General features: G+C 32.7%; 4 protein-coding genes across 4 annotated transcripts; 2 read left to right on the forward strand and 2 right to left on the reverse strand.

Moving 5' to 3' along the window:
• Positions 1–270: 270 nt before the first annotated feature.
• LOC11427980 (polyvinylalcohol dehydrogenase) lies at positions 271–2,031 on the reverse strand. Its single transcript, XM_024770292.2, has 3 exons — positions 1,871–2,031; positions 1,296–1,744; positions 271–535 (listed from the first exon to the last, which is right to left on the reverse strand). Exons 1-3 carry the CDS (start codon positions 1,946–1,948, stop codon positions 412–414), a joined length of 651 nt encoding a protein of 216 aa, XP_024626060.2. The 5' UTR covers positions 1,949–2,031; the 3' UTR covers positions 271–411.
• A 5,554-nt stretch (positions 2,032–7,585) lies between these two features.
• On the reverse strand, positions 7,586–10,957 carry LOC11417815 (polyvinylalcohol dehydrogenase). The gene is made up of 4 exons (XM_003621100.4): positions 10,797–10,957; positions 10,257–10,705; positions 8,852–9,455; positions 7,586–8,214 (listed from the first exon to the last, which is right to left on the reverse strand). Exons 1-4 carry the CDS (start codon positions 10,905–10,907, stop codon positions 7,759–7,761), a joined length of 1,620 nt encoding a protein of 539 aa, XP_003621148.2. The 5' UTR covers positions 10,908–10,957; the 3' UTR covers positions 7,586–7,758.
• Positions 10,958–16,277: 5,320 nt separating this feature from the next.
• On the forward strand, positions 16,278–17,699 carry LOC11422968 (receptor-like protein 6). The gene has a single exon (XM_024769521.2). The coding sequence runs from the start codon at positions 16,278–16,280 to the stop codon at positions 17,697–17,699; it is 1,422 nt and encodes a 473-aa protein (XP_024625289.1).
• Positions 17,700–18,002: 303 nt separating this feature from the next.
• On the forward strand, positions 18,003–19,046 carry LOC112416459 (receptor-like protein 9DC3). Its single transcript, XM_024770293.1, has one exon. It carries the CDS (start codon positions 18,003–18,005, stop codon positions 19,044–19,046), a length of 1,044 nt encoding a protein of 347 aa, XP_024626061.1.
• The last annotated feature ends 925 nt before the right edge of the window (positions 19,047–19,971 follow it).

A 19,971-nucleotide genomic window follows, 5' to 3' on the forward strand; every position in this document is an offset into this window, starting at 1 on the left:
TTTATAGCCATATACATCTTTTACCTCTACTATCCCACTAACTTCCAACTTTATTACACATTCATTTAGTCACTGCATAAAATCTTTAGACACAAAAGGCAAAGAGTGAAGTTCCACCAATACGCCTTGGATATCCGAGAGACACATTATATCCATGACCAACATAAATACATCCATCACTAATTGACATACCTCCATAAACATTAGCTCCAGTTTCATATGACCATACAATTTTTCCATTTTTAGCATTAAGTGCATAAATGTGTCCTAATCTATCCATAGAACCAGCAAAAACAACTTCATTTGCAACACTAACAGGGCCATTAGCACTATTATTGCTAGGGTTAGCTGTAGTCCATATTATTTCTCCATTCATAGCATCCATTCCCACCCATCCTCCAGATGTTGTATTCATATTTGTTGGTAACAGCTTGAAATTTTTGGCATCTGAATTTGCAATGTTTGTATAAACTCTTTTTTCATCTGTTGATGCACCAAATATTCCACCTCCAGCTGCTCCACTAGGTCCTGCTTCCTGCAATGTTTTAAGCTCATAATTAAGTTAGCTATGGCATTCAAGACCATGTTTAATTGATTATCAATTAGAGCAAGTTTTCTATATTTTTTGTGATTTTTATAAACATAGTATTAATAGTTATACTAATTAATAGCAATCCCCGTGAGCTTAGCTCAGTTGGTAGGGATATTGCATATTATATGCAGGGGCCGGGGTTTAAACCCCGAGCACCCCACTTCTCCACAATTAAATTGTGTGAGCTCTAGCCATTAGACTACTTGACCAAAAAAAATAAAATAATAATAGCAATAGTCCTAGAAAATATTTGCGAGAAAAAAAGACCTAGAAAATATATAGGAGGTTAGGAACATGATTATTTTCTCTTAAGAATCTTCGGAAGTATAAGAGATTGTAGATGAGGTTAAATCTACCTCTTGGAGATGGTTTCTTGCTAGAAAAAAAAAGGACGGTCTTGCTCGAATTATGTACGGTTCTTGAACCCTCTTCCAACCTTAACATCATAAGCAAGAAGATTGATTTGTGGGGTAGAGTACCCGATTCATCCAATTCAACTACAGTTCAATTAAATTACGATATAACCAAGATCAACCCAATCAATAAACTAGCCAGTTCAACCAATTCAACTAGGGTTCAATTAAATTACGATACAATCAAGATCAAACCAATCGATAAATTAGCCGATCTTAGTTCAACCAGTTGACTAAATCTGATTTTTAAAATATTAGAAAGAAGATCAAGAGAATGGAATTATACTAACCCATTATAATAAGTTCCAGACATGGTAATAACTCCTGCAGGATGATTATCCAAATGGGTCAACCAAATAAGCTCACCAGTTCTCCTTTCAAGACCAATAACAACAGCAGGTCCATAAATTCCAACAATCAATAAATCTTCAGCCACAGTTGGAGTTGCTCTAGCCACTGACCAATTTACAGCTTTGATAATTCCAGTTGCATTTAAACCTGTCAATTCCTCCAAATTTTGCTTCCAAACAAGTGATCCATCAATTTGTTTAATTGCATATATGTTACCATTCCAGCATGGAAAATAAATTGTACCATTGTATATTGTTGGTGTTGCTGTAATATCTTTGCCTGCATTGAATTTCCACTTCAAACTTAGGTTAGAAACCGTTTCTGGATTGATCTTGTGTTCATTGTATGCATACCTTCTATTGAATAAATCTCCACCATGGTTTATCCACTAATTAACAAGCAATTAATCAGTAGCAAACTTATTGGATTATTACAAAATCTAGAGTTACTTAACTTAAAAAAAATAAAAAATAACTCAAGGAATATTAAATTTTGGGAAGTAACTATATCTTACATCTGATTGTAAGCTTGAAGCAAAAACTAGTACCACATGAACACAAAACAAAAGCAAACAAAGGATAGTATTTATCATCCTGAATTTTTGCGGTAACTTGGAATTTAGCTTAAAGATGGTGTGACAATTAGCAAGATGTTTGCTTCGGAAATTGATTACAAATAATGACTATATATTTATATACACACAAATTTTTTCCGGTGACAAATAACTCATATAAATAGAGAAATAATATTTTGTGACAATTTGAAAACAATTATCTCATGCTCTTATTATGTTTTTACTCAATCTCTATTGCTTTAATTTTCGTAACAATACCTACATTTCTTTGTATATATTTGATTATCATATAAGTTGTTCAAAAAATGATTATTCAAATAACATACATCTATAAATAAGGGCAATCAGATATGGATATTTGACTTCAAATTCACATTTCTAATATTATAAAATACTGACGTAACATTATCTTTGCATTTTTATCTTGATATAAATATCGTTTTTTACCAAACATAAATATAATTTGTATTTATATTTTTTTGTTGAAAATTCAGTATTCGTATTAATTTACTATCATTAAGGCTGACATTAACATTTTGTCAACACAAATAGGCAGACATTAACGTGTTCGTTTCTCTGCTGTTCTATTGAGTTTGTTAGTATGCTTATTTTATTGTGTTTGGTTATAGATTTTTTGGAATATACCACAATTAAATAGGTATTTGAATTATATTGTTTTTGTTATAGTAAAATTGTTCATATTATAAAGATTTAAGAGATTTTTAATTAGAGATTTAAATTTTATCATACAAAAGATAATATTGAAATTAAAATAATTTTAATGAAGAATATAATTGAAAGATAAAATAGCAACATCAAATCAAGTATTTCATTTCTAGATAGGTATATATAAAAATGAATAAGTCAATTGTTAGCTATCATTTTTTCTTTTTCATATATTAATCATAGTAAAGTTCAGCCGAAAATTGTGTCCATGAAAAATCGGAAAATTGTTTCCATGAAAAATCGAATCCAGATTCTCTTGAACAATTCATCTTAAGATAAATTCATTAACCACTTAAGTTCAATCATTAGTTCAATTGTTAACTAATAACTATCCTATCCAAACAACTTTTGTTGAACAATGTATCATATTTTTATTATAATGTTTTATGGTGATGTATGACATCGGAATTTGAATTTCTCTAATGTTATGTATCTTGCGTATTAGAAAAACTGTTATGGACTGAATAATTACACGTAGTGATGAATAAATATAGTGTTAGATTGGTCTATATGTAGATAGAATAAAGGTTGTGACTATTAGTAACTAGCATAACTAACCTAACGGTCACTAGCATAGAAATAAGAAATTGTATAATTGATTTATAACTAACTTATACTTTTTCATCAAAAAAATTAAAAAAATCTAACTTAGACTTTTTGTTTTTATTTGACAAATTTTATTAATTAGTTTGTTAGAACTTAGATGAATATTTTACCCATTTGTTTCGGTTTAACAATCTCCAATATCCCTTTTTGAGCATGCAGTCAATCTCCTTTATGTGGCTATTTTATAAGATTACTTAACCTTTCTGTATTGAATTTTAAACGGGCAAGAACAAGGTTGAACCAAGAAAAAACTACCAAATGTGCTCCGGTGGTTATGTGTGAAAGAACTAGAGCATATAAAGATTTGGGTCAATCTCTTGAATTTCGACGGTGCAAACATGGCTCCAAAATGTTTCTATTTTTTCCATCATCATATGTGAACAGATGGGTCTTGTTGTAAGGAAACGTCCAACAAGACAAAAGTTTGGGTCAGCTGTTTGTGCAGGGATAACGTCAAGTTGCAATTCTGGAGTGCCTAAACCTATTCACGCACCAAACCCAAAGAGTGTTGGGCGTTAGGGGGGTGTATTGGAAAAAACCTCAAGTCCTGCATCGGATAGATAAAACTCTTGATAAGAGTTTATATAGAGGAGGCAATCCTCACCTCACAAGCCGATTTTGTAAGGTTGAGTTATACCCTAAATTTCAACAAGTTAGCATGACCCTTCTAGTTTTGAGTTTTTTAATTTTACGTGTGATCTCAAAGCCAAAAGTTGCCTTAACTGGTTTTCATTTTTCATTTTTCAGGCTTCATTTGATATTTTTCCTTCTTATTATCGTTTAGTTAGACAATTATTTTATAAGGAATGCTAAGGACACTCTTTCTCACATTCTCTTTCAAACACTTCCTCAATTATTGGTCCACATCATCAATTTTTTAAACCCAATTACTTGGTAACCGGTTATGCTGGTTTCTATTCAATTTCACGCACCATTTTTTTTTTCAAATTAAAAAGAAAAGAAAATACATCTAGCATGCATGAATAATGTTCTTCTTTCTTTTTGCCCAGATCTGATTTATGAGAACAGCCAAAATCAACTCTCCTGTGCCAAACACAACTACACATCTCAACAATCCAAACACATACAACATCCTTACAAATTAAAAATATGGGCTCTTTTTGTCTATTAAAAAATTCAGGTTCTTTGATTTTCTGAAAATGATTACTTGTCTCTTTATGTTTATATCACCTGCAAAATATCCAACATCCATCCAGAAGAAATTTGCTTAAATTTGACACAGACATTATACCAATTTTTTGAAGATTCATGTCCCTTCATCGCATCTACAGTGTAGAGGATTGAATCACTTGTTTATTGCTTGCCACCATTTTTATGAGTTTGACGAAGAAGGTTGTCTTGCCACTAATCTTGTAATTGACGATAACAAATTGGGACTTTGGAAAAACATGAAATGTGGTAATGAAAAGTCAAGAAAATAGCCTTTTTTGTTTTTATTGTTTGTTTTAAAATTAAAATAAATGAAACCAACCCAGTCGGTTGCCTGTTGCGAAGCATTTTAATATATAACAATGACTTGGGCCAATAGTGGAGCGAGTATCTAAGGGCGTCTGTTTGAGCGACTGCGCCTAGCAGTCCTCTTATTTTATTTATACACATGATGAACATGATCAAAACGTGGGAAGGTGGCTTTTAAACTTTTAATGGAACTCTGTCTTTCTTTCGGTTTCTTTTGCCCATTTTTTTACATACAAAAGATTTGTTAATTATAGTACAAGAGGTACTCAAAACTCATTACATCAAATCAAATTCATTGACTAAAACATATGAGATTTAGGTAAATGCTAGCATTTTAAATATTTTACAAAATCTGGAAGTTACATTCTTTTCTTGAATTAGTAACATTTGAATAAGTGTTAGGTATATGCCATGTTACTAAATGGTTTTAGTATCACTGTTGAATAAGATTTAAAAAGTGTTAAGTATATATAAGCTAATTCGTAGCCAATTACTAGCAAAGGTTCATAGTTGGCCACAAAATTTTCGTAGCCACTCTCTAGCTTATTCATAGCAAAAAGTTGTTAAAAATATGTTCCCGCAGCTACATAGCAATAGTACGTCATAGAAATAGATTTGAGATCAATTTCTTTATACTATATAATTACAACCATTTCTATAAGACTAACAAAAAAAAAAATTTCTATAACCAGCAACAAATAAAACTTGTCAGAAAACAAACAACAAATAAAACTTATAAATAATCAAGTTGGTAATCTTTCTTGGAGTAAACTCCAACCGAACATAGCTATTCTTTATGGCTGAAGTTTTCCACAAATTTGCATGTTTACGAACTACTGATAGCATCCTTTGACAGTAAAATTTATGCCGTCATGCTGGCTCCATTCAAATGTATCCGGTACGTCTAATGTTGGAACCCTAGTGTATATTGGAAAAAACTTGGAGTATACTAGTTGGTTTGTGGAGCCTTTGGAATGTAAACACAAGGATGAAGAAACTAGTGTAAAGTGTGAATTGAAAATTTTATGTCCCACATTGGGTAGATCACACACTCTAGTAGTGTTTATATATATGGGATATCACTTCCAAGGGTGTTCCCTTGGGGTACACACTTTTGTGAACGGAGTGAGCGCTTGCCAAAAATTATATATAAGACACATGCGCGGCGACGCCGTCGTCCGACCGGGCTTGGGCTATAAAGAAATATATTTTGGTGCTCAGAAAAATGAAAAATTATTTTTTATTTTTTTGCTCCGAGATTCCCGCACGCAGAGACCACGTTTCCACGTCGTGGGTCGCGAACCGGGTCGGCGGAGAAAACGAGAAACGAGGTCAAATCCCCTCTATAAATAGAGAGCTCGGGATTAGTATTCTTCACTCCAAAACCGAGAATCGAATCCTCTTCTCTGGTTTTCTCCCCTTCTCATCTCCCTCGGTTTGTGTTGACGAACCGTTCTTTTCTTCCTCCTTCTTTGGTTTCTCGAGTGGTCTGCGTACCATATTAGAGTGGTTTTTCGAAACCATATTGAGGTGTTATTCTCGAGCGATTTCTGGCAGTGCAGCCTTTAATCGTACAGAAAGAATCTGGGCTGTTTTATCCTGGAGACGGCGCGGTTGCTAGTCTACCTTGCACAATTTAGGTAGTGCCGCGAAACGTCTTAAAGAAAGCAACCTGGTCGTGACTCACCCCGGTAATAGTTTCAAAGCTCTGTCGTAATTTTAAAATCCAAAACAACATCTAACCGAGGCTGCACTTCAAAGAGTTTTAGTACCAATTCGTCTCCTTTAATTCTCCCTTTACGGTCTAAAACTCTCAACCAATTCCAGCTCCACTCACACACACACACACACACCTCATTCTACCACAAATCTTCCCAATATAAGATACTTTCTCCATCTACTAATTTTCTTCTTACAAGATTTGCTAACCAATTTGGTTGATCTTCATTATCCCTTCTAATATTAATTCTTCTATAGTCTTCCTAGATGCCATCTAGAATGAAACATAATATAGTGGATTATTACTCAAGCGTCAAGCCGAATTTAATAAAACCAATCTATCTCCAGTTGATAAATGGCGACTGTTCCAACATGAAAGTCTCTTCTTCATTCTCAATTACCGGGCACCATATTGAACATATTCTTGTATTAGTGCCTAGGGTTACACCAAGAAACATGAAATGTACACTATCGATATTGCACGCAAGAAAACTTGCCACGTCTTAAAAAAAATAATCCTCCAAATTCAAGCTATATAATTTACTTTTGAAGAATGGCAATTGGATTTTCTTATAGGCTTTTGGGGGATCATTTGCTCAATCCTACTTAACCGTTCCTGGCGACATACTTATTTTAAGTTCTTGAACAATTTAACAGACAATATTTATGTCATGATAGTTGTGAAATACAAGAGGTGGCTCAAAGACTAACAGGTAACAATAATACCTTATCTATACACCCTCAGAATGGATATAAAACCTGCATAAACTTGGTCTGTGGTGTATTGGACTTGATATATTTATGTAGAATTTATGTTGATGCATTTACTGGACCTTATTTTATAATAAGCAGCTTTTTTACTTTCATCTCACAAGCATGTCCATTCATTTTCTTGGCAACATAATGTCATAGCAAGTATCAAGCATGCACTAATGTCTCATTTCGAAAGGAAGATACTTTCTAATTATCTATAATAACTAGATAAGTAAAGAAAATGATTAGGTAGTTGAATTATTGTCACTATTATTTTCTATAGAGGTAGTTAATTAAAATAATTCATACTTCAATCACAACAATGACAGAGAAAAGCAAAGATTAAAAGAATAGCAAATTGGCCCAATGCAGTTACAGATAGAAAAGGAGAGAAGATGTCTATATCATAAATGTAGAAAAGGAGAGAAAATATAACTATTACACACCTCAAATAAAATCATTGCCATACATCTTTTACATCTAGACCAAACCCCACTCACATCAATTTTATTTATATACATTCATATAGTCACCTCATAAAATCTTTAGACACAAAAGGCAAAGAGTGAGGTTCCACCAGTATAGTTAGAATAGAATCCTAAAGAGACATTATATCCATGACCTACATAAACACATCCATTACTAATTGACATACCCCCATAAACACTAGCTCCAGTTTCATAGAACCATAATATATGTCCATTTCTTCCATTAATTGCATAAATGTGTCCCAATCTATCTGTAGATCCAACAAAAACAACTTCATTTGCCACACTAACAGGGCCACTAGCAGTACTATTAATGCTAGGGTTAGCTGTAGACCATAGAATTGTTCCATTGCTAGCATCCATTGCCACCCATCCTCCTGATGTTGTATTCATATTTGATGGTAAAAGTTTGAAAATTTTGGCATCTGAATTTGCAATATTGGTATATATTCGTTTTTCATCAGTTGCTGCACCAAATGTTCCACCTCCGGCTAGTCCACCAGGCCCTGCTTCCTGTAATATTTTGAGCTTATAATTAAATTAGTTATTGCAGAAGTTCGATCTCTAAAAACTTCGTACTACACTAGCATTTGTAGCGGCTGAAGTTCGAACTAGAAAACGTCACAACTTCAAACTAAACAAAAAATGTTATTGGGTCAACGCTAATTGTAGTTGAGACCCCAACGACAAGGTGTGGCATAAATTGAAATGATAATTGATCAACACTAACCACAACTGAAATCCAAACAAAAACTAAAACATAAGGTGGTGTTGGTGGTGTCATGAATATATCAAAATCATAGTTAATATTGTATTGAACATTTAAAAACGATAAATAAATATAAACAATTTTAAAAAAAAAAATGTTAGGAGTTAATTCAAAACTAGTCAACTAATAAGTTTGCTTGTTGTGCAAGCAACAACTGTTGTAGGATTTTCTCTGTTATGGTAGTTAGAGTTATGATTACAAGTGAATAAACAAAGAAGTGAAGTGTACCCCTAAAAAAAAAGTAGTGAAGTGTATGATTTCCATTCATAAACTCTCTCTCTCTCTCTCTCTCCCATAATCTTTTTCTACTTAAGTGAAATTATGTTTCATCTTGTTCTACAAAAACATCATTTAAAAAGGAACGAATAGAGTGTATATTACCGTAAACCATAGAAGGGTTCCATTGTCGCGATCCAATGCCCAAGCAAATCCACTTTTCTGAACAGCAACAACAATATCTTTCTTTGTTCCATTTACATGTGTAGTTAACATCATTGGTGCCTCTCCAAAATCTGCATCTGGTATAGAACCTTGAGGTGGACAATTAGAAATTGAAGCATTGTTACATGAAACAAACCATACATCATATCCTCCTAATTGTTTGTACCATTTGATATTACCACTGTCCAAATCAAGGGCCAAGATTGAATTTGAGTGATTTTCTGGTTCAACACACTTGTCTTGTTCAATAGGAGTAGTTTGATTATTTTGTCTTTCTTGACATTCAAGTACGTTTTTTGGGGCAGAGTAGAGATTTCCGGTGGCAATATAGACATGTTTTCGATAAACATCAATGGAAGGACTACTTCCCCAAATGGCAGCTCCAGCATATGCTCCTATCTTTCCGTTGTTATCCGGTAACATATAGGTTTTCCATAAGATGTCGCCGGTTTGAGCATCAAGTTTTACAAGACTTCCACGAAATATGCAACAATCTTTAATGGTTGCACCTTCTTCTAGTGAAGATGTTCCAACATAGTAACTCCTATATATTGAAAGTTTAGCATAATTATACTTTGATATAAACGGGTCGAAAAGAAAGAAGGAATGAATGATAGCCCCAAACTTGATAGTCCCCATACTTGATTGGTGAGGTTAGATAAATCTTTCAATGTTTTATGATACTCCAAAAAAATAAATATTCATCATAATTATTTTCTTCTTGGTTTCCAATCTCTAAAAATAAGGCGAAATCACAAACAAATTGCATTAATCACGAGCCACTTGATGGTAGAAAATCTACATAAGGACCAAACAAGATTTGCAGTTTCTCTCGAAGACAATGAATGAGACTTCCCTTTAAACACTACAAGAATTTTGGTTTTTATTGAGGGAAATAAACCCTCAGTAACACACATTAGTGGCAGATTTGTATCCCTCAGTAATACTGGCGTCAGTAATGTTACTGACGGAATTTTCCCTCATTAGTGTAAACAGCAATGAAGAAACACTAATGAAGTAGTAGTATTTTCAAAATTGTACCGAAGATCAAATCAACAAGACCTAGTCGTAGTTTGGTCTGTTCAACCACAAACGCCATTGACTAGAGGAGAAAAATATAAGTTAATAAGTAACAAAAATTAAATAAAAATAAAAACTAGTTGAACCAACTGTGATTCAACCAATTCAATTGTGGTTCAATTAGATTACGATATAATCAAGAACAAACCAACCGACGAACTAGCTGATTCTTATTTCAATCAATTGAACCAACTGATATAATCTGATTTTTAAAACATTGGAAAGAAGATTAAGAGGCTTGAGCAAGAGAATGTAATTTACTAACCCATTGTAATAAGTTCCAGACATGGTAACAACTCCTGCAGGGTGATTATCCAAATGAGTCAACCAAACAAGCTCACCAGTTCTCCTTTCAAGACCAATAACAACAGCAGGTCCATAAATTCCAACAATCAACAAATCTTCAGCCACAGTTGGAGTTGCTCTAGCCAATGTCCAATTTGCATTAATTATAAATCCAGTTGTATTTAAACCTGTCAATTTCTCCAAGTTTTGCTTCCAAACAAGTGATCCATCAACTTGTTTAATTGCATATATGTTACCATTCCAGCTTGGAAAATAAATTGTACCATTGTATATTGTTGGTGTTGCTGTAATATCTTTGTTTGCATAGAATTTCCACTTCAAACTTAGTTTAGGTACCGTTTCTATATTTATCTTTTGTTCCTTGTATGCATACCTTCTATTGAACAAATCTCCACCATGGTTTATCCACTAATTAACAAGAAATTAACCATAGCAAATTAATTAACCTCAAATTAAAAACTCAAGGAATAATAAAGTTTGGGAAGTAATTATATCTTACATCTGATTCAGAGCTTGCAGCAAAAATTAATATCACATGAACACAAAACAAAAGTAAACAAAGGACAATGTTTGTCATGGTGAATTTTAGCGGAGACATGAAACTTAACATGAAGATGATGTGACAATTAGCAAGAAGTTTGTTAAGTAAATTGATTTTGAAATAATGACTCATATATAAAAAAAGGCAATCAAATCTAAACATTTGACTTCTAATAACTCACATAAATAAAGGCAATCAAATCTAAATATTTGACTTCAAATTTCACATTCAAATATTGTAAAATACACTAACGTAACATTATCTTCTCTATGATATATATGCTAAGAATATTCTAAAATTGTTTATAAAATTTTTATTTTTATTTTTATTTTTATTTTGATATATATATCGTTTTTATGCTTTTGTAAACATGAATCAGTCAATTTCAACTATCTTTGTCAAAAAACTTGGAGGATACGGAAATAACATTTGTTGACCGATGTATCATCTGACCACAATATAATAAAAAAGAGATATATTTTTTATAACGTTTTATGGTGATGTGGTGTCATTTCAACACAAAAGTTGCTAGCTATTTATTTATTGATTATAGTTTAAAATTTCCTTAATATTATGTTATGTGTGTTCTCAAAGCCAAGAGTTATCTTAACTTGGCTTCCAAGTTTTAAGCATCGTTATAATAAAATAGAACATGAAAGGTAAGAAAACAATAAGTTGCATTATGGCTTCCAAGTGGCTTTATCATAATTTATATACATGATGAACATGATCCGATGAGAATTTTGCTACTGAAGCTTGAGGCACTATGGATCGTTGATTGAAACGAAAGCCACACCACACAACACATCTGATTCGCTATTGTAGAATTTTCCAGGAAATGCGACACCAAACAACCTTGACAAAATCAATCACAAACTCCCACCGTAGATAAAAGATCAACCAATGGAACCTGATTCCAGAAATCCGAACTGAGACTAAAACTGCAACGACGCAAATATGAGAAAACATATGCAAGAAGCTAAGAATGAATGCCTCTTCCGTGAATTTTAGAAAAATATAGAGAATCCGAGCAAAGCTCCTTAAAGAAAAATAAGAACTGCTCTTAAACATTAAAATTGAAAGGAAAAGAATTTGGAAACGATCACCGGGAGTTCAATGCACATATATTGTAGGAAGAGGAAAAAAGTGAAAGAGAGAAGTTGTTGTGCGGAAACTTAGACCAAAAAGAAAATTTCCTTTCTAGTATCTAAGATTAACATAATTTCCTTTGCATTTAATGATTCAGTTTTTACAAGAGTTAATAGTGCTCTACCCCCATAATACAGGTCATTTTCGGTTTTCCCCCTGTAAAATATTTTTTTTTGGATTCCGTCCTTGTAGTTTGAAGATTTTTTGGTTTTAGACCTTCATGAAAAATTTTGCCCCCTATAATTTGAGGAAATTTTGGTTTACCCCTCTGCAATTTGAGCAAATTTCGGTTTACCCTCTATTAATTTGAGAAAATTTCGATTTACCCCCTATTAATTTGAGAAAATTTCGGTTTACCCCCCTGCCATATCATCGATTTTGTACCGTCAAAATTCATGAAGGTCCAAAACCAAAAAACTTCAAATTACAAGGATGGAATCCAAAAAGAAAATTTTACAGGGGGCAAACCGAAAATGTCCTATATTACAAGGAGGTAAAGCACTGTTAACCCTTTTTATAATTAAGAATTTCAATGATACCAACTATAAGAATAAAAAAAAAAGGGTTAATAGTGCTTTACCTCCCTTTAATATAGGTCATTTCCGGTTTTCCCCCTGTAAAATATTTATTTTCAATTCTGTCCTTGTAATTTGAAGAATTTTTTATTTTAGACCTTCTTGAAAAATTTTGCCCCCTGTAATTTGAGAAAAATTCTGTTTACCCCCCCCCCCCCTGCAATTTGAGCAAATTTCGGTTTACCCCCTGTTAATTTTAGAAAATTTCGGTTTACCCCCCTGACATATTATCGATTTTGTACGGTCAAAATTCATGAAGGTCCAAAACCAAAAAACTTCAAATTACAAGGATGGAATCCAAAAAGAAAAATTTACAAGGGGGAAAAGCGGAAATGACCTATATTACAAGGGGGTAAAACACTATTAACCAAAAAAAAAAAACTACAGATTATTGAAGAATAATATATCAATTAACACAAATGAAGGAAAGAAATCAACAGTGCAGATAACTTGCTAAACAAGTAAAATCAACATCAACATTCTCCAAGTTAACTAACTGACAACTCAACAAAGTTTTGTTATACAACTCAACATTGTTAGTTAGTGAATAGAAACTACCAATCCCAGTCATTTCTAGTTAGAGAGGGTCACCATAGCTTTCATATATATATATATATATATATATATATATATATATATATATATATCAAACTATTACACAGTTTAATCAACAAGTTCAATTTTCACTTGGGTATTATGGACTTTGAGATCGATGCCAAAACTGTGGTGGATAGTCTCTATGGTAGTAAATGTGGCGTTTCTAATTATAGTGCAGTGATTAATGATTATAGGCACTTCTTAGCTTATGATTTAATCACACACTTTTGTATGCCAGTTTCAAATATAGGGAAACTCTAAAACCAACAATTTTTTTTTTATGATTCTTGCCTAATGACAATAATAAAACAAGACTATGCGAATATTGTTACAATACACAGACTTCTCTCAAACATCTCACAACTTCAGTGCATCGACACACGCACACACTCCAAACCAAATATTTAACCTACTTCTCACAACACACTAAAAGAAGAATGTAAGACAAAGAAATTAATAAAATTAGTTTATTGATCATACCATTTATAAGTTATGGACAAAATTTGCATCACAAACACATTTTTGAAGAGAAATTGAAGGAAAAGGGGAAGAAAGGGATGAAAATCGCTGCCTTTTGGGTTTAGATCGAAGAAAAAAGGGGGAAAACGTTCAATTTTGGAAACCGTTCAATTTGGAATGAAAGAAAAAGGGATTAATTGGGTTTTTAAAAAAGGCGTTTGGTATTGGATATAAGGTAGTGGAAGCACAATTCACAAAAACAACTATTGAGTGCATAAGGTTGTGGGTTTGATTCCTTGCAGAGATTTTTTTTCATAAAGATTTTTTAAACCCCTCAAAAATAGGCGGGATTAGGGTTACCAGAACACTGTTTAACATTTATATATATTAAGATAAGATAAGATTAAGATTACTTTGAATTTGGTTATGGGACCAAATGCACTGTTTTTGTATATGTATTGGTTATCTACAGAAAAATTCTAACTTCAATTTATATGTCGTTCATGGCTCTGATTGATAGATGGTTTTACAGAAAATTATGTTGTATAATATATATATATATACGCTTTCATGTTTTCTGTCTTGCTAAAAGATCTTGAATGGTGAATGTCACATGAAAGCATGATGATTGACTTAAATATGAGTTCTATGTGAATTGGACATTTCTTTTCCGTAATAAGTTAATGTTTCATGATTGCATACGATTGTTAAGTTGAGTGGGAATATTAGGATTCACCCTAGCTAGGTGGATTCTCCGTCTATGACGGGACGTGTAAGAAGGGATAAACGGGCATCGTTTATCGGAGTAAATCTATCTCCACCTTACCATAATAAAGTTTAAGAATAAGTTAGGTCATCGGAGGTTTTCCCACGTTTGGTAGCCTAATTAATGAAGTTACCTAAGTTCATGCTATCTTGAGGTTAATCCATTGTTGAAATGAAGTTCTTAATTATGTTTATGTTTTTAATTAAAAATCTTGTTCAATGGCAAGATTGTGTTTTATCCCACTCTAGGAGGCTCACTGAGATAATTAATATCTCACCCCATGTTTATTTCTATTTTTTGAGGTATATGAAATTTTCAAAATATCGTCAGAATCAGAATCTAATTTAGGGTCTAATTATCCATTGTAATTTTTAAAGGTGTCATTTATGTATATGTAAATATTTTTGTGAATGTTACTTTTAAACAAAGTTTATTCAAAGTCATTTATTAATACTCAAATTGGGATGTTACAATAAGGGGCAGACGCGGATATCATATTTATCCAACGGGACGGAGACGAGTATCATACTATCCGTACCCATGGATATCCATTGACATCCCTAGATTAGTCGCTTGTTACAATTTTCTTCTCCTCTACTCACTATTCTTTTACTCCTCCCCTTCCCCACTTATTTAGAACTTATATTCTATACCCTCGACTCTATATTTTTTATTTTGAATCCTCTCTTCATTTCATTTAAATTCTCATACTACTTTACAATCATCATCAATATTCTATTTTCTCAACAACAAAATAACGTTCAAGCACAAACAACATCAATAATAATATTAGCCAAAACTTCACCTATTAAACTGTATTGAATTAATTGAAAATAGAAAATTGGGTGTTACACTGAGAGTTTCAGAAAATTTAGATAAATTTTTTAAATTCAATTTATGTTATTATAGAAGTCTCAAAATTATAAACATATTAATGTTAGTATATTTATTTATTACTGTATTCTCTAAAAAGAAAACAATCTCTCAAACAAAGAAAACGTATTATTTCTTTCTAGTTTATTTTCACGTTGCCCTCACTACTAAAATATCTTTCATTTATCCAAAAGTATACATTAGGACATTACAAGTTATTTTATTATATAATTTTAATAGAGGATTCTACACCATAACAGATAAAACTGCATTTTGATAAGATCAAGATAAGGCCGAAGTTTTCACAAATATATATATATATATATATATATATATATATATATATATATATATATGATAACTAATATTTGTACTTTGTAGGCCTAAAATGCATTTTTTTTTAATAATTTGTATATGTAAAATAGTTAATTTAAAAAAATAAAATTGTGCAAGCTTTTACATGGATAGTCAGTTCTAGATTGACTTTTATGCATACAACCAAATAAGAAAACGAATCGTTGTCTCTAATAAGAAAAAATTGCACAGGAACAATTGACTATGTCAATATATTAAATTCTTTTTCCAAAAATGCAAGTAGCATGATATCAGAGCTATTGGAGAGAATAGAATAAAAAAATATAAATCGACAGAAAATGAAATTTGTGGAAAATAGTTGATAATGAAGAAAGACTCACTATATGATAAACCATCAAATAGACCTTTCTGGAATGTATAAAATGCAAGTAGCATGAATGGACAGAGCGTATTGGATTGGCCACATAATTTGATTAGAGATCATATTATGTTACATCAAAGTCTTGTATAAAATGCATGAACCAAACTTCAAATACCTTTCTGGAGACAAAGTTGTTTTTGGAGTTGATCAAGTTAGCTACTCCATTGGGATAACACAAGATATAGACATGTGATGTAGTCCTAAACCATTCCTTTAGTATAAGAACCACTTAGTATGTGTCTACCATTTCATCCAAAACATTGAGTTCAAAATATTAAAATACAATGGTGTTAGTAAAATTTATATTCCTTTATTCAATTTTCTCTTTCACATTTACTACATGTTTTCATCAAATTCAGCCAAAGTGTCATCAATATGAAAGCCAAGCTTTGTTGCAATTAAAGCAAGGCTTTGTCATTAATAACTTAGCCTCAGCAAATCTTCTAAGTTATCCGAAAACAGCTTCATGGAATTCCAGCACAGATTGCTGCTCATGGGATGGCATTAAATGCCACGAGCACACTGATCATGTGATCCATATTGATCTAAGTAGCAGCCAACTCTATGGTACAATGGATGCAAATAGCAGTCTCTTTCGCCTTGTACACCTTCGATTACTTGATCTTTTTGACAACGACTTCAATTACTCTCAAATCCCGTCCAAGATAGGTGAGCTTTCACAACTAAAATATCTAAACCTTTCTATTAGCTTATTTTCAGGAGAAATTCCACAACAATTTTCACAGTTGTCCAAGTTGTTGTCTCTTGATCTAGGTTTCAGAGCTATAGTACGTCCTAAAGGTAGTACATCCAATTTGTTGCAACTCAAATTGTCTAGTCTCAGAAGCATAATTCAAAACTCAACAAAAATTGAGATCCTTTTTCTTAGTTATGTGACTATTTCATCTACTTTACCAGACACACTCACAAATCTAACTTCGTTGAAAGCACTGTCTCTATACAATTCTGAATTGTATGGAGAGTTTCCAGTTGGAGTATTTCATCTTCCAAACTTGGAACTTCTGGATTTGGGATATAATTCAAATCTCAATGGTAGTTTGCCTGAGTTTCAATCTAGTTCACTCACCTATTTACTACTTGGCCAGACAGGTTTCTATGGTACACTGCCAGTATCCATTGGAAAGTTTAGTTCTTTAGTTATTCTATCAATTCCAGATTGCCATTTTTTTGGATATATTCCTTCTTCTCTTGGTAACCTCACACAGCTCATCAGGATATACCTTAGAAATAACAAATTTAGGGGCGACCCTTCTGCATCCTTGATGAATCTTACCAAACTAACTGTCTTGGAAGTTAGTTCGAATAAATTTACTATCGAAACCTTCTCATGGGTAGGTAAGCTCTCATCATTAAATGTCTTGGAAATATCCTCAGTCAATATTGGCAGTGACATCCCATTACCTTTTGCAAATCTCACCCAACTAGAAGTATTAAGTGCAGCAAATAGCAATATGAAGGGTGAAATTCCATCTTGGATAATGAACCTAACAAATTTAGTCATTTTGAACCTACCTCATAATTCTTTGCATGGAAAGCAAGAGCTTGACATGTTTCTGAAGCTCAAAAAGCTAGTTGTTCTGAATTTAGCATTCAACAAACTGTCATTGTACAGTGGGAAAAGTTCTACCCCTTTTGACTGGTTCTCAATTTCAAGTCTTAGAATTGGATTCATGCAATTTAGTTGAGATTCCATCATTTATAAGAGATCTCCGTGATTTGGAAATTCTTATCTTGTCAAACAACAACATAACAATGCTACCCAATTGGTTGTGGAGAGAATCAAGTCTAGAAATCTTATCTTTTTCCAATAATTCATTGAAAGGAGAAATATCCCCATCCATATGCAACTCAAATCACTCATGCAACTTGATTTATCATTCAACAACTTAAGAGGCCGCACTCCTTCATGTCTGGGGAACTTTAGCCAATTGTTAGAAAGGCTGGATCTAAAATGGAATAAATTGTCTGGCCTCATTCCTCAAACATACATGATAGGAAATTCCCTTCGGATGATTGATTTCAACAACAACAATCTGCTTGGTGAGTTGCCAAGGGCATTGGTAAACAGCAGAAGTCTAGAATTCTTTGATGTTAGCTACAATAATATCAATGATTCATTTCCTTTTTGGCTGGGAGATTTACCTGAGTTGAAGGTATTGTCTTTAAGTAACAATGAATTCCATGGAGACATTAGGTGCTCTGGCAATATGACATGCACATTTTCCAAGCTTCACATCATTGACCTTTCTCACAATCAGTTCTCTGGAAGTTTTCCAACAGAAATGATCCATAGTTTGAAAGCAATGAATACTTCCAACGCAAGTCAATTACAGTACGAGTCTTACTTGATGTGGAACAATGTAGGACAATATCTTATCTCAACAGATGTGTTTTATTCATTCACAATGTCAAACAAAGGATTGGCCAGGGTTTATGAAAAGCTTCAAAAATTTTACAGTTTAATAGCCATTGATATTTCAAGCAATAAAATCAGTGGAGAAATACCACAAGTCATAGGTGAGTTGAAGGGTCTTGTTTTGCTCAACTTGTCGAATAACAATCTTATTGGCAGCATTCCATCTTCAATTGCGAAGCTTTCAAACCTTGAAGCACTAGATCTTTCTCTCAACAGTCTTTCAGGGAAAATACCCCAACAGTTGGCACAAATCACCTTTTTGGAATACTTAAATGTGTCTTTTAACAATCTCACAGGTCCTATACCAGAACATAATCAGTTTTCTACATTCAAAGGTGATTCATTTGAGGGTAACCAAGGTTTGTGTGGGGATCAGTTATTGAAGAAATGTATAGATCATGCAGGGCCTTCTACTTCTGATGATGATGATGATGACGACAACTCAGAATCTTTCGTTGAATTATACTGGACAGTAGTTCTGATTGGATATAGCGGCGGCCTTGTTGCTGGAGTTGCATTGGGAAGCACTTACTTTCCACAGGTATTTGCATGGTGTAGAGATTGCCTTAGCGTTTCAGTTATAATTTTGCTTAATAAGATTTTTGAGAGGCATTAACGAGTTGCTTTTATGTTATGGCTTAAAATAGTATTGTGAGTCCATAGCAATAAACATATTAGTTCTCCCTATTTATGGTTCTTATTTGTTTTAGTTTCCTTCTGTTCTTGTAATTTCATTTTGTAAGAGTTTCCTTTGCATGTAAAAGCCATTAAGGTTGTTGGAAAAAGCATCCTTTGATATACCAAAAAATAGAATTGTGTCCTATATGAATTGAATTGTTATATACAGTCTTCTTATCTGCTAGTTATTTTTACTCCAACATTGCAGTTGTATTGGATTATGCAATATGTCCAAGATGGTGCACAGTTCCAAAAACATTTTTCAAATTTCATGTTACAACAACTCATATGCCTTAAGTTATCAATTGACAACCTTTCTCTTAATAACTTAAACCGAAGTTTCCAATAACGAAAAATTATTCTGAAATAAATAACCTTGATAGAAGCTTTCCAATGAAATAAAAAACTTTTATGCCTTAGGTTATCAATTTACAACCTTTCCATAAATAGCTGAAAGCATTAAACCATATCCTAAGCTCAAAATTTGTTCCTCAACCAAATGGACATGTCCTGCACAATCAAGTAATAATAGAAACTAATCACGTAATGCCTTTTCTTCTTTTGTTGTTGTAATTGTCTCTTGTGTGAATGTGCTTTGTATGAAGTTTTATTGTTGAAAGACTTGCAACGAAGGTTGTGAATTACTTGTAATTCAGATTTGTGCTAAAAATGAGTGTCAGAGACAAAATTACCTCATGTGAATCAATATGGTCTGCATCTCTCAAAATTTGTTCCTCAACCACTTGCCTTCTCTAATAACTGTCATAAACTATCAAATCACTACCATCACATAATTTTGTCATGTATTACTGTAGAAATATGACGCACATTTCTAGATATTTCTAGAATACATTAGAAAGATG

This window comes from Medicago truncatula, chromosome 7 (assembly GCF_003473485.1).
Source record: "Medicago truncatula cultivar Jemalong A17 chromosome 7, MtrunA17r5.0-ANR, whole genome shotgun sequence".
NCBI classification, from domain to species: domain Eukaryota; kingdom Viridiplantae; phylum Streptophyta; class Magnoliopsida; order Fabales; family Fabaceae; genus Medicago; species Medicago truncatula.

What these genes read in the sequence shown, in the direction of transcription:
- LOC112416459 (XM_024770293.1), top strand. Translation starts at nt 18,003, where the DNA reads ATGATAGGAAATTCCCTTCGGATGATTGATTTCAACAACAACAATCTG.
- LOC11417815 (XM_003621100.4), bottom strand. Translation starts at nt 10,907, where the DNA reads ATGTTAAGTTTCATGTCTCCGCTAAAATTCACCATGACAAACATTGTC. An exon ending in CTGCAAGCTCTGAATCAGAT is followed by an intron (nt 10,706 to 10,796) that starts GTAAGATATAAT and finishes CTTGTTAATTAG; the next exon opens with TGGATAAACCATGGTGGAGA. An exon ending in GAACCCTTCTATGGTTTACG is followed by an intron (nt 8,215 to 8,851) that starts GTAATATACACT and finishes AAAATATTACAG; the next exon opens with GAAGCAGGGCCTGGTGGACT.
- LOC11422968 (XM_024769521.2), top strand. Translation starts at nt 16,278, where the DNA reads ATGGTGTTAGTAAAATTTATATTCCTTTATTCAATTTTCTCTTTCACA.
- LOC11427980 (XM_024770292.2), bottom strand. Translation starts at nt 1,948, where the DNA reads ATGATAAATACTATCCTTTGTTTGCTTTTGTTTTGTGTTCATGTGGTA. An exon ending in CTTCAAGCTTACAATCAGAT is followed by an intron (nt 1,745 to 1,870) that starts GTAAGATATAGT and finishes CTTGTTAATTAG; the next exon opens with TGGATAAACCATGGTGGAGA. An exon ending in TCTGGAACTTATTATAATGG is followed by an intron (nt 536 to 1,295) that starts GTTAGTATAATT and finishes AAAACATTGCAG; the next exon opens with GAAGCAGGACCTAGTGGAGC.